Source organism: Gadus chalcogrammus, chromosome 22 (genome assembly GCF_026213295.1).
Source record: "Gadus chalcogrammus isolate NIFS_2021 chromosome 22, NIFS_Gcha_1.0, whole genome shotgun sequence".
In the NCBI taxonomy this organism is placed as follows: domain Eukaryota; kingdom Metazoa; phylum Chordata; class Actinopteri; order Gadiformes; family Gadidae; genus Gadus; species Gadus chalcogrammus.
In genome coordinates, this window is record NC_079433.1 from 6,695,866 (window position 1) to 6,710,865 (window position 15,000).

Sequence of the window (15,000 nt, forward strand, 5' to 3'; positions counted from 1 at the left end):
TCCCTCTCTCCTTCTCTCTCTCTTTTTCTCTCACCGTCAATCTCCTTTTAACTGGCTCTCTGGCTCTCGCCTAAACTAAAAGCATCTGTTCTATATGGATATCTTTATTTTAACAACCAATTGTGACAAGTCAGAGCCTCCCTAAGCACCACTAGACTATACTGCCCCCATACTAGCTTAGACTGCCTTCGTTGGGGGTCGAACCCAGAACCCACAAGGCTGGGAATGGAACCCCCTATACACTGCCCTGGCCCTAAACCATTGTAGTTCAGCTCTGACTGCACTATACTGTACATCCGCACGCTGGAGCTAATGTGTCACATGACCACCATTCCTCAACTCTGCTGCTGCTGCAGTGTCTTAATGTCCAGGAACAAATGGGGAATATGGGGGAAATATAAGTGGAATTTTATGTATCGATCGGGGGCATAAGTAATGATAATGTGTGTGTGTATGTGTGTGTGTGTGTGTGGGTGTGTGTGTGTGTGTGCTTGCGGCTATGAGTGTGTGTGTGTACCCGCAGAAAGGAAATAAAGAAAGCACTCACGCGCTCTGTATTTATTATTCTTAGACGTACTTCAGATGCATTAGATCTGTTCCATGTGACCTCACTGGTATGATTTTCTGCTACTCTCTCTCTCTCTCTCTCGCTGTGTGCCGATGTCTCTCCCTCTATATTTCTCGCTCCCTCCTTCCTGTTCTCACTCTCATATTATGAGTGATAGCATGTCATCAGTATATATTAAACACTGGTCATTAGGTAAGAAACAGCCAATAAAACACACACACACACACACACACACACACACACACACACACACACACACACACACACACACACACACACACACACACACACACACACACACACACACACACACACATACACACACACATACCAAACACTACCCACAGAGCAGGAGCATATTAACAGAGCAGCCTTCGACGGTCACACACAAACATTGTACCCTGTAGAAATGTACTGCTCTCGGCAATAAAACAGAGGCCATGGTCACTGATGGAATATCTGTGTGTGTGTGTGTGTGTGTGTGTGTGTGTGTGTGTGTTGTGTGTGTGTGTGTGTGTGTGTGTGTGTGTGTGTGTGTGTGTGTGTGTGTGTGTGTGTGTGTGTGTGTGTGTGTGCGCGTGTGAAAGAGTATTAGAGTGTGTGGAGAAAGAGGGAGGGAGAGGGAAAGAAAGGGAGGGTCAATTAAAAAAAATAATCACAAAGAAAAAACGTAGAACACACGAATTGAGGAAGGAATGAGTGAAAGATAGAAAGACAAAAGAAATCAATACAAGCAGAAGGACAGATAGGAAACAATAGTGAAACAACATATGAAGGAATGAAAGAAAGTAATTGCGAAAGTAAATGGTGGGACAGCCAATAGAAACGCTCATTTGTTTCAAAATAAACTGGTCCATATCAAATGCAGGGAGAGCGAGAGAGAGAGAGAGATGACGAGAGCATGTCAGAGAGAGAGAGAAAGACACATAAAAGGAGAGAGAAAAAGAGAGACAGGGAGAGAGTAACAGAGAGAAAAAGTGTGAGTGTGTATGTGTGTGAGAGAAAGAGAGAGAGAGAGAGAGAGAGAGAGAGAGAGAGAGAGAGAGAGAGAGAGAGAGAGAGAGAGAGAGAGAGAGGAGAGAGAGAGAGAGAGAGAGAGAGAGAGAGAGAGAGAGAGAGAGAGAGAGAGAGAGAGAGAGAGAGAGAGAGAGAGAAGCCTGTGTGTTACTCCGAGGGCTCTGACGTTGCCATTGACGACAGTGCAGTCACCACAGTGACCCTGAGTGGAATGAGGTAGGGTCTTTAGAATACCAATCAGCTTCCTCCCCAGGCATCACCGGGTGGCTCTCCAGCTAATGCAGCCAACCGCTGGCTGCCACCTCACTAGATTAACCAATCACAGGCGATAACACCCTTCTAAATGTGAATCGATGTGGCCATATAGAAGTATAACCCGGATAAGCATATAACAGTGAGTGAACTGTTGTTGATGTGTAATGTAATACAATATAAAACCCGGGAGATTTGGTCGCTATGGGGCAGTGTCAAAGGGTTTAAAATAAATGCAGACACCAAATGTAACAAATATGAAAAACAAGATAGGATCAATTCAGCAGATTCAGAGAGTTGTCCATGAATTTCAATTGAGTGTGCAACTGTGCATATCTGTGTGTGTATGTATGTGTTTGCGGTGTCTGAATATGTTTGCATGAGTATATGTCTTTTTGTGTGTTCGCTCTTTGTGTGTATGTCGGTGCATGTCTGCGTACATGTGTGCCTATGTGTCAGCACAAACACATGAATACATCTGTGTTTGTTTGTGCACATGGGCTTACGCGCACGTGCGTGTGCGCACGCGTGTGTGTGTGTGCACGCATGTTTGTGTGCGTGTGTGTCTGTGTGTGTATACACCTGTGGGTGCATGTGCCGAAACATATGCATTTGTGCGTGCGTGTGTGTGCACGCACCAGCGTGTACGTGTGTGTGTGCGTGTACCTTGTTGGGGTTGGAGGCGGTGATGATCCACACACACTGGGCGTTGCTCTCGTACTGGATGGGGAAGTTGGGCGATGTGAAGGTCCCCGAGGGGCCCTGCAGGCTGCTGCCGCACGTCTTCACTGTGAACAACACAGCACACCGCGGGAGCGTTAGCACAGCTGTCGCTAAGCACGGCTATCATCAGCATTAGCAGGAGTACCAGCAGCTGAAGAGACCCCTTCCACGGGGAGGCACGCGAGTGAAAGAGCCCCCCGAACACACAGCGGCAGCCTCCTGAATGGAAAGTCATCCAGCGACGAGGCTGTTTACAACGCGGGGCCCTTATCGCGCCCGTTCACCGAGCCACCTGTCGCCGTATGTCGGGCGCAGGTTCAATTTGTGTGTTTTGGGGGGAGTTGAATTAGCATTACAATGTCAGTACCGCAGTACAAATTAAAAATTTGCAAGTATCTGTATATATTGTTCATCAATACAGCGTTCCCCCTGTTCAGTATTCAAACAGAGTGATGATCTGTTTAAACCGGACTGCTGGCTTTGAATTTGGGTTTTACATTTTTTCTGAGACCCACTGGGACTGGCTGACATTTATGGGTCACGACCTACACTTTGAAAACCACTGGTTTAGAACATCGAGGAACAGAATGCATTACGACCCAACTGGGGGAGAAAGTCTCTCTGTGACACCCAATCAAAAGGTTTCTCTCCGAGACTTGATGGTTCAAGCTGTGAGCGGGCAGAGATGCGAGCCGAGGTAGCGGTCAGAGGTGTGACATGGTGGAGTTGTCACAGACGCAACGAGTGGAAAATGGTTCACTTTGTCGGAACAGAACACACAACTCTTGAAAATAAAGATGGGGGTTGTTCAAAGAGTACTTTGGTATTAAATTGACACTCATGGAGTCCCACAGCGTTTGCTCAGTGTTAACCAATGTACTATTAAGTCATTTTACAAATTGTTTGGCAATATTTATTATCTTTAATTTTAGATATATTGGCAACGCTTTACGCTTTATTAGTAATGCGTTAATTAAAGTACAATAATTAACCATTAAATAACATTACTCAATCGGGAATATGCATTAATATAGAGCATACTATCACCCTATTAAATAATTAATAAATATACCTCACTTAACATAATAAGGTAAATAATAAGTTGATGGCGACTAAACCATGAGCTAACTATTAATTAACTATTAATGAACAGTAATTAGTGAATTAGCTAATGTTAATAAATGTACCCTTGTTGTAAACCCATGTTGTTACCCATGTAATTAACTATTATCAAGCCAGGAGGGTTTTAGGCATCTTGCTCTACGACAATGTTGGCTTCAAACCAAGAACCTCTCCCCTTGGACTCAAGTACACCAACCACTATATGTATACTCGTAGAGCAGTCATAAAACCAAGAATAAAGTTTGTTGTTATAAGCCATTTTCTGTCTAGTGAGCCCATCACCTCAGCCTGTATTATGTCAGGGTCACACCGAGTACTGCGTTTGTTTACCTCCTGAAGGTCTCTCTGAAACACTTTCAGACTCCCAAACCACGCACAATAACATATGACCTGCACATGAGCGTCATATGCATCAGTATATTCACCTGCTGGCTGGAAAACAAGACTTCTTTGGTGTACTTTCCATTTGAGTTAAATATATATATATATATCAGGGAGGAATAGGAGGCTATGGATATATTTTTAGATAGAGGGATTCTTCTGCTCTATATTGGTAGCATTTGATAATATATGAAATGATAGATATGGTATTAAAACAAAAGTTGTTTTTATTTTCCACCCTTTTCTCCTTGCATAACTCTCAGCATGGTAGGCGTATGGATACAAACTACCATGTACCGCCAACACTGTCATGAACAAATCCGATCATTGATTCGTCAGATCAATGAAGGCACTTAATGAGGCAGCAGAGCTGATTGGCTACCTCTGAGCTGAGGGTCTGAACCAGCCAATCAAGCCCGCCCGTGAACTTCACTATTTGACTTCAGCATATTCAGTTGTAATTCCTCCCTTTCTGTGGACCTCTGTCACGACCCAGCTGTTTGTTCTAGGCATCATATTCCCAGCATTGAATCAATCCAAATGAAACACGTATGTCCAATCCCCAAGTGAATCCACGGTGTCCTTGGTTCCAACCCCCCATCATGCATTTCGAGAGCCTTGACTGCACAACGCCGTCTATCCGGCTCTCTATCAGCGCGTGAGTTTTAAGGGCAGGCAGAATCGACCAGTCCATAAAGGGATCCAGTGATCTGTCTCTCCCAATCCCCGCCGTTGTCTGAGTGACGCGTCTGAAAGGCGTCCAAAATAAATAAATCAATGTAAATATATAATAGGGAAGGTCAGACGTTATTGATATCGTCAGTGTGACACCTCTCTCCCCCACCCACCCCCCACCCCGCCGCTCCCTCAGTGTTGACGTGGAGGCTGTGTGAGCGGGTATCGACTGATGGGAGGAAACCCAGCGGGGCGTCGGCTCTTCCAACCTCTTTTTGAGTTAACTGCCCGAAGAAAGGAGGGCGGAAACTCTGGGGGAAACTGCAAGTCGGCTGAAAGAGCCAGCGGTTCGATAATAAGTAGTTACATTTCCAATACGCCGCAACTGCTTATCATATTTGATGTCACCAACCGCCATCGCAGAGCACGACTTACACATTCACAGATAAAGGCCGGCCCTTTACAACGAGACAAACACAGCCGTGAGTCTGTCTCGAGTGATATTATAAATCGTAAGCCTCATTTCATAATTGCCCAAGTCATATTTTAAGGTTAATCTTGTGTTTAGTGTCAAGTCAAATAGATGACTTAGGGCAGATGATTAGGTGATTATGGAATGTAAAAAGCATTCTGATTGGCTTAGGACATAAGAAATGTGGCACTGTTAACCAGCAGCATTAGGGGAGTAGACTTAGGTTAGACATCACAATTTGACCAAATTATGATTTGAAAAAACGAAGGCTAAAGAAACACACACAAATGCGTGTGCGCTTAACGTCCTGGAGTTTTGGAAAGGAGGGTGTGTGTGTGTTTGGGGGGGGTTATTAATTCATCATTACGCATACGGCTCATCTGCCAGCGATTGCTGTCAACACATGTCGCATCGAAACGAACAAACTCTGCGTGATTACAGAAAACATTCGCGTGGCTCGACCCATCGCTCCCATCTGGCGGTGGGGGGTGACAGATAACGGTTGTTCCCGGGCGGCTGAGGGGGTCCGGAGGCGGGCCACGCCCGGCCCGGGACATGAGGGTCTGTCCTTGGGTCGCCCCGGCTAAGACTGTGAAGGTAATTTTCTGGTTGGTTTGAAGCGGGCGTTTGTTCTTTGATTAGTTTGTTCAGTGGTGGGCTGCAGACACACTGTGACTGTTAACACACGCGCACACAACAAAACGCTCAATTCACCGTAAAATTGCACGGCGGACAGAAACACACACACACACACGCACTCAAACACACACGCAGTCATGCAGATACACACTCAAATAATCCCACCCTGACACACAGATGCATGCATGCACGCATGCAGCACGGCTTATGCAGTCAGGCATGCACACACATACACACACACACACACACATGTTCATGCACTCACACAGACACATGGGTACACACAAATCTCTTCCACAACCCTCCACACACATGCAAGCAAATGTTAACACATGTGTACATGTATTCAAACAAACAAGCACACACACACACACTCACACACACACAAACACTTTCGAAACATGTTATACAACACAAAGTTCTCTCCTCTTATTAACAGACAGATCTATCTTCATGTGCACGCCTTGACAAACTTCAATACTTTGTCTCCCCGTACGCATCTCACTGTGTGTGTGTGTGTGAGTGTATGTGTGTGAATGTGTGTGTGTATGTGTGTGTGTGTGTGTGTGTGTGTGTGTGTGTGTGTAGGTGTGTGTGTGTGTGTGTGTGTGTGTGTGTATATGTGTGTGTGTGGGAGCTTCCTTATTCTCCATGCATCTTCTCCTGACCTCCTCCTGTATTCAGTTCACTGAATAGATAGTATATAGATAGCGTGTGTGTGGCTGTGTGGCTGTGTGTGTGTGTGTGTGTGTGTGTGTGTGTGTGTGTGTGTGTGTGCACAAGTTTTTGTGTATGAGACACAGAGTGGGGCTGAGAGATTGCCACTGATGGTGTTTGCATCCACATGTGTGTGTATGTGTGTGTCTGTGTAAACGTGACTTCACGGGTGTACCTGTGGCCTTGTCTCTCCGTGTCCCTCCCCATGTTGGATAGCACATAATTCTTGTGTGTTTTGTGGCTGTGTTCGCGATGTGTTGGTCTGTGTGTAGTCGTGACTCGTGGCAGCCATGGGAGTAGTAGTAGCAGTACAGCATGTGTGTTGCGTGTACGTGTGCAAAAGCGCGCGCGCGCCTGTGTGTGTGTGTAGGTGTGTGTATAGGTGTGTATGTGTGTGTGTGCGTGCAGTCATGTGTATATTTTGTGTGTGTGTGCGTGCAGTCATGTGCATATTTTTGTTGTGTGTTTGTGTGTGTGTGTGTGTGTGTGCGTGCAGCCATGTGTATATTTTGTGTGTGTGTGCGTCCAGTCATGTGTATATTTTGTGTGTGCGTGTGTGTGTGTACGTCTGTGTGTGTGTGTTTCTGTGTGTGTGTGTGTGTGTGCGTGCAGTCATGTGTATATTTTGTATGTGTGTGTGTGTACTAGGGATGTGAGTGTGTTTTGACAGCTCAATCAGCACGGGCTAAATGGATGGCCAGCCCATCGTTGTGCCAACAGTGAAATGGGCACAGTGTTGCTATAGCGATGGAGCAGTGGGAGAGTTATCGCTAGAATTACCAGAGGGTCTAACATTTCATAATTTATGACACCCTCTATCCCTCCCACCTTCTCTCCCCCTCTCTCCAGCTCTCTCTCCCTAAACCTCTCATTTCACTCCATCTTTCCCTCCCTCTCTGTCTTTCTCTCTCCCTCCTTCTTCATCCCTCTCTCCATCCCTTCCTCTCTCTCTCTTCATTTGTGCTTTGTCTTCCTCGTCTGTGTGTTTACTAAACTTTTCTCATCACTCACCCTCTCTGGCACTGCCTCTCCCTCCCTCCTTCCCTCCCTCCGTCACCCTTTCATCAGTACATCTCTCTTCCCCCCCCTCCCTCTCGTTTTCTCTCTCGTTTTCACTTCCGTTCGGCACTCCATCCTGTGTTCTTTCTCTCTCTCTTCATCTCGCTCTCTCTCTCTCTCTCTCCCACTCTCTCTCTCCCACGTTGTCTCTGTGACTCTCTCTGTCGTCACGCCCACCAAAACTTCAGGCCAATCATAACAGGCCCTGGGCCGTTTTACCATTGGCCAACATTCTTTATCGGTCCAGCCTACACCGACATGAAGAGCCAATCGCAAAGACGATGCTGTTTTAGAGTGACTGGAATTAAATTTCCATATCACGTTGCCATTTTGCAATGCATTTGGGGATTCAAGATGCATGATTGGCAGACGTTACTAATGGGGTCGTGTGGATTTGTTGTCACCTCTCTCTGACTGCGTTTCCAGGACGACCTCGTGCCCGATGGAAGTCATGGAAACCCACAACTGCAGTCTTTCTGAGATGCTGAATCTGATTACATGTATATTGCCTTAATAATCTATGCTAGACTGATATGCTTTATCATGTTTATAATAATCTCTCTCTTTCACTATTTCTCTCTCTCTATATATAAACAGTTTAATATCTAATTGTCTATCTCTTTCTCACTATTAAATGTATTTTTCTGTCGCTCCCTCTCTTCATACATGAATACATTTCTATCTCACGTTCCCTTTTGCTCAGTATCAAACTTTTTATCTCTCTGTCTCTCTCCTCTCTCTTTCCCTCTCTCCCCATCATCATTAGGGTTATTAGTTATACTGGCGAGCAGTATGGAAGGGCTTAATGACAGAATGGCTTAAGTGTCATTGAAGCTATTATAATTCTTTAGATCAAATTAAAGCTTTTTGATGGGGCCTCTCCCGTTGTAAAATGATATTGATGGAATTATGAACAGAATGAGCTTGAATGCTCGAGGCCATAGCCAAATGTGTGTGTGTGTGTGTGTGTGTGTGTGTGTGTGTGTGTGTGTGTGTGTGTGTGTGTGTGTGTGTGTGTGTGTGTGTGTGTGTGTGTGTGTGTGTGTGCGTGCGTGTTTTTCTTTGTGTGTAAGCGTGTGTGCCTTGTGTGTGTGTGTGTATGTGTATGCATGTTTTTGTTGATCTGTGTGTGTGTGGGTTTGTGTGTTTTTATCTGTTGGTGCGTTGATCCCTGCGTGCGTGGAAGTGTGTGTGTGTGTGTGTGTGGGTCACCCTGACATCAAATCGAATAAAACAAACACAATCAAACACACCCACAGATAGTCACACACACACACACACACACACACACACACACACACACACACACACACACACACACACACACACACACACACACACACACACACACACACACACACACACACACACACACACACACACACACAGCGAGTGGCTCCATGATTGAAATGATAACTAAATGATGGATGGTTTATGAACGACAGCTCTCCAGTCCAGGCTTTGCGTTCCCCTAAAGTCAAGCACCTCATAAACGCAGGGATGACTGCCTTGGTAATACAGGCCCATAAAACCCTGTGTAACTTTGCAGACAATCAGGGGAGAGGGGCTCTCACGCTGACGTTTGCCCCGCGATGCTACCTGCGCCGCCGGAGAAAAAGTGCTGGCCTTGCAACGAGCGGCCAAGAACCCGAGGCTGGGGGAAAACGCTGAGTCATGGCCGAACATGGATCAACTTCCGACACGCCGTCATGTGAACTCGTGTTTCGTAAAAGGGGAAAAGCGTACCCTTGGTGGTGGGGAATGATGCGCTGTCTAAACGGGTCTTTTATGGAGGGGGAGTGATTGTATCGGGTTTGTCTACGCATTCGTTTCGGCCCCTTCCTCACCTCCTTCCCTCCTCCTTTGCTTCCTTCGATCCATCCTTCGTATCTGCATCCCTCTCTTCTTCTCTTAGCACACCCTTCTTCTGGCTTCACTTCCTTCCTTCCTTCCATTCCTCCATCCTTCCTTCTTCACTTCCTTACCTACCTTCCTTCCCCCCTTCTTTCCCACCTTCCTTCCTCACCCCCCCCCTTCTTTCTTTCATTCCTTCCCTCAGCCCTTATTACTTTCCTTCTTTCCCTCCCTCCTTTCCTTCCTTCTCTCTTTTTCCTTGCAGCACTGAATACATCTGAATAATTACCACACAGGCTCCTGCACAATAACAGTACGGAGTGCGACCTAGGGGGGAAGCCACACTGAACCGTCTGCGCTGTAATAACATCCCCACATCGGGGGAGTGTGGAAGGGGAAAGTTTGATGAACCTCAGAGAGAGAGAGAGAGGGAGAGAAAAGTATGGCTCTAAATAAATCTACTTTGAATCCACTTTCTAAACCTTCGACTGGGGGGTTGATTCGGAGCGGAGGGGGGCGCGGCGGCAGTGGCGGTCGTAGCAGCAGCAGCACAGCATGAGACAGCAATTATCTCCTCTTTGAGTTAACCCACACCATCATACGCCGCCCACCAGCCCAGGGCTGAGTCAGAATCGAAAAAGTCACACATTTCTTGCGGACGTATTTTTTCCTTAGTCGATAGTGATCGGGTTGAGAAGTTTTTAAATGTCAACTTTTTTTATACTTTGTATTTTTATGCGCTTGTTTGTTTGAAACAAACACGCCTGTGCAAACGCAACACACAAACACAGTTCAAGCATTTAATTGCCTTAATACTGACTGATGCTCGTTGGCATTTTATCAACGCACTTATGAAAATAGACTTGAAACCCCGACTTCAACTTTGAGAACTTTTCCAGGGGAATATTTTTGTTGTTCTGTTGTTGTTCTGCTGCATGTTTGAAATCACGCCGGGGAACCCTTTCTCGAACACAATAGAGTAATAAGTAAATCAACCACCTTTGAAGCAGACACCGTCTTTCAAGTCGGCCTCCTACCACCCGCCCCAGCTCTGTGGGTTAAGCCAGCTGACTGTTTTCATGACTTTAGCTGTTTGTGTTGTTTTGGCATATATACTGTATGTTGGATGGTGTGGGACTGATAGTTGGAGAGCACTGAGCAGCAGTAGTGGAGCAGCCCTGGCAGGCCGGAACGCAATCTGGTGTTGGGTTAAAACTCTCAGCATATGAAGCGCGGGTCCAGCCAAACGCTGAATGCTGGGCTGAGAGTTCGGAGCAGAGCCAGCACACTCATACAACATGCATTCATGTTTAGAAATTAAGAATTAGCTTGGATTCCGTCGCTTTTAGAAGGGCGAAAAAAAAGCTGTGATCTGATTGGATGGGCTATTAAGAGGCAGCGTCAACAAAATGGTTTGAACTTTGGAGCATGGAGAGTCAAAGGCGACAATCTGAGCCATCCGCTACGCCCTGTGTTAGCATCAACGCTAGGTCAGGCCTCAACGCGCGACAACAGCTGATGGTAATGAAATGCTTCTTAGTGGCTCAGTACCAGTGGTCTCATTAAGGGATCGCGGCTTCCTCCTCTCAGGTCGGGAAGGGGAAGGGGGGAAGGAAATAATAAAAATTGCCTTTTAACAAGGTACCTACAGAAACAGATAGATTGACCAATGGATACAGAGGATGATAGATGACATCATTAGGCAGGTACACCCTGCTGCCATGGACCCGACGCCGCAATGTGTAAGTGTAAATGGGTGTGCACACACACAGCTGTACACTCACACACACACACACACACACACACACACACACACACACACACACACACACACACATACATAAATATACATGTGTGTAGACGCAGGCACTCAGATTGACAGATAGCAGTGTGGAGGACCTATGACTTCAGTGGTTTGACATTGCTTGTCCACTCCTGGTGGTAAGTGTGATAAATGTGATGAAATAATACGCCGTATAACAGTACAACACGTGTACGTCACCTGATTTTATTTTTCTGTTTGGTCATCGGTTGCGTTGTTTAATGTATATCAGTGTGTGTTTCCTTTTATGGACTGTGTATCCTGTGTGTGGTCGTCAGTCTTGTGTGTGTGTGTGTGTGTGTGTGTGTGTGTGTGTGTGTGTGTGTGTGTGTGTGTGTGTGTGTGTGTGTGTGTGTTTAAAATTGCACGTCACCGTGACACAGTGACTCCATTTGAGTCAATTAATTCGAAGAAGACCCACTCAACTCATGCAAAGTTCAAACACACACACAGACACACCCAAATGCACTTTCTCATGCATATACAAACAGAAAAAACAGGTGCACACACACACACACACACACACACACACACACACACACACACACACACACACACACACACACACACACACACACACACACACACACACACACACACACACACACACACACACACACGGACACACACACACACAGCCAATCAGATTGAGTTGGTTGGCTCAGTGGCCTTGCCATCTGTCCATTAATCAAGGTGCCACATGGACTCTCTCCCTCCCTATCTCCCCCTCCCTCCCTATCCCTCTCCCCTCGGCCTCCCTCACACACACACACACACACACACATACACACAGCCATTTGGTTCTCTCTCTGTCTCCCTCTCCTCCACAGTTGTATGGGTAGACAGCAGGACGTTGTCATTGGACAAAGCACATCTCTTATTCCATTGTCCATCATCGTGTTGCTTTAACATATTCCACTCAGTTTACTCTGGCAAATCACCTCATCATGTCCATGTTGCCTTCCTCTTTCCCAACCACCTGGGTCCGTCCCTCTCTCTCCCCCCTCTCCGGCTCCCCCACTTCCAAGAAGGTCATGTGTTGGTTTATTTTGCTCTGATACTTACAGGAGGCTCCATTTTGGCCCGGCGCTCTAGTGGTTTAACTGTAGTGGCGATTCTTCTAATGAGCCAATTGGCTGTTGACACTGTGGGCAGTTTGCCCCCTCCCCGGCTGGGCGCTAGCCCCGCCGCTGTGTCCTCTTTAGGCGCTAGCTAAAGTCTGGGCGGAAAGGTCACACGCATCAACCGACTTTTTCCGTTTTTTTCCCGAACGAAACACGCTCACTTTTGGACAGAACACCAGGGAAGGGGGGAGAGTGGTTCAAAATGGGGAGTAGATTATGTATTTTTAAGACGTTTTTAATGAGGTCTTAAGTTAAAAACATTGCAGACGGCCGTGTCGGGGGGGAGCGCCAAATACTGTTTTGGGAATTTTGCGCCCTGAATTGATTTGAGCCCTGTACGGAGGGAGTGGCAAAATACAGCCCCTCTGCATTCGAGCTCCCTGTGCTCTTCTGTTGAAAAGATACGAATCTGTTTCTCTTTTGGGCCGTGATACAAATATTAACCGAAATCCGTATTCAGCGTGCCGTGGGCTTGGTTCTGTTTTTCCTTTTGTGTGGGAGTTTTGGTGGAGGAGGGAGGGGCTGCGCTGGCATTTTAACTTTTGATGTATCTTTCGATTTCAAGAACGCTTTAGGGTTAAATTGACCGTCAACGGATGAATTGTGAGTGAAGTGTGGAGCGCTTGTGTGCAAGCTTTCCCCGCCAGACAAATGCTTTTGATTCTGTAAATGGAGAATATGATAAGGAATCTGTCAGGCAGAGATACAGATACCAATCTTATACCATCGCACAATGAGAAATGAATGAAAGGTTGTGCATCCGGATCCCGGATTAACCAGTTACTCATTACCTCGAGCACATGAACCGCTCTGGGGCGATACAACCGGCGCCACCGTCTTGCCAACTGAAAACCACAAACTATCGTGTGCTTGGCATGTCGGCCATATGCCCTGACCATGTTTGTTAGACTCTGTTCAAATGGTACATGTCTGTCGATGGATAACGGAGGTCGTGTCTCACGTTTTGGGGAGTAGTCTGATTGGCCGACAGATTCGTCGCTGCCTGAAAAGTTGAACAGAACGGAGCCGACAGAACGGATCAACCCACAATGCATTTCGAGAGCGCCCAATGCAAAGTCAATGAGATCCGTTGACAGACGTGTACAGGGTGAACGCTGTGTTGGTCTGACCTGTGGTACTATGCTATATTCCCTCTGTCTTTCCACCTCTGTGTCTCTCTTCACTGTCCCTCTCATGAAGGCACATAGCAGCCGCTGCGAATACCTTTCATATTGTATAAGACAGTCCATAAAGGATGGGGAGTGATTGCATGTAATATGCCGGGGGGGGGGGGGGTGATCTTAGGCCAGATCGTCTGCCTCACTGTGTTGTCACATGCTGACTGACCTTGGACGTCAAGCCCTCGTCAGAATAGGAGGAAGGAATGGTACTCCAAATATTCTGTTATAAACCCTTGCAACAAACCGTAATATCATTCGGCTGAGACATTTTACTTTGTGTAAATGTCACCCAGTCTTCAATTGATTGTTCGCATTCAATGGGGTGCCGGGAGTAATGTGAAGCTGTTGTTAACCTAGCACGTCAATATGAATTCCCATCCATCACAGAGATTGTAGTCCAGAGTCTCTCATCTGTGACTTAAAGAGATATTTTATCGTTCGTCGTCATTACACACTCAATGGTCTGAACTTTCGTTAATTTAATATTACCTTTCCGTGATTAGGATCCTTCTGAACGCATAAAATGGGTCTAGGTAGCCATAGGCCGGTAGGATAAATAGCCTGGATTGTTAATTAAGTTAATTAATGAGATCACAGAGAGATATGTATGTGTTTGTTTTTTTAAGAACACGACCGTCAAACATTGAACAAGAATGACATGCAAATTGTGATGCATTGAATTAGAAACCTTTAATATTTGCTTGCTCCTATCTTACCAGATATATGCCCAGCAATCATCATTAAGAAACAAGAAACATAAGCTAGAGAGGAAGCTGGTCATCTCCTGATATTGCTCTGTTTTCTCCCTCTTCTCTACCTCTTATATTATGTGGTTTCAACTCTGAAGTGGACACTAGCCGGGTTTAAAAAACCATCTATTTTCTTTGTATATTTCACTCTTTCTTTCACGCGGATGAGCACGCACACATTGACACACACCCACACAGGCACACACACACACACACACACACACACACACACACACACACACACACACACACACACACACACACACACACACACACAGGCACCAATGCACACGCACACACAGAGGCGTACAGAGGCACACACACACACACACACACACACACACACACCCTGAAATGAATGAGAAAATGTGTCTGCAGCAACAGTCTAAAGCTTAGTGAAGGGACACATGACAAATGACTTTAGCATTTAACATGACAGATGCCCTGGCTTTCTCTGTGTGTGTGTGTGTGTGTGTGTGTGTGTGTGTGTGTGTGTGTGTGTGTGTGTGTGTGTGTGTGTGTGTGTGTGTGTGAGCGTGTTTGCGTGCGTTAGTGTGCGTGTGCGTTCCTGTGCATGTGTGCTCGCGCATGTGCCTGCATGAGTGAAAGTTTGCCCGGACATTTGCATGCATCTGAATGTCTGTC

At 46.2% G+C, this 15,000-nt stretch overlaps 1 protein-coding gene across 1 annotated transcript in view; it reads right to left on the minus strand.

Moving 5' to 3' along the window:
• Nucleotides 1-15,000, minus strand: part of LOC130376229 (CUB and sushi domain-containing protein 3-like) — a 387,391-nt gene that overhangs the window by 115,949 nt on the left and 256,442 nt on the right. Inside the window, exon 12 of the mRNA XM_056583449.1 lies at nucleotides 2,504-2,625. Within this exon, the coding sequence (XP_056439424.1) occupies nucleotides 2,504-2,625 (122 nt within the window). The remainder of the gene's footprint in view (nucleotides 1-2,503; nucleotides 2,626-15,000) is intronic.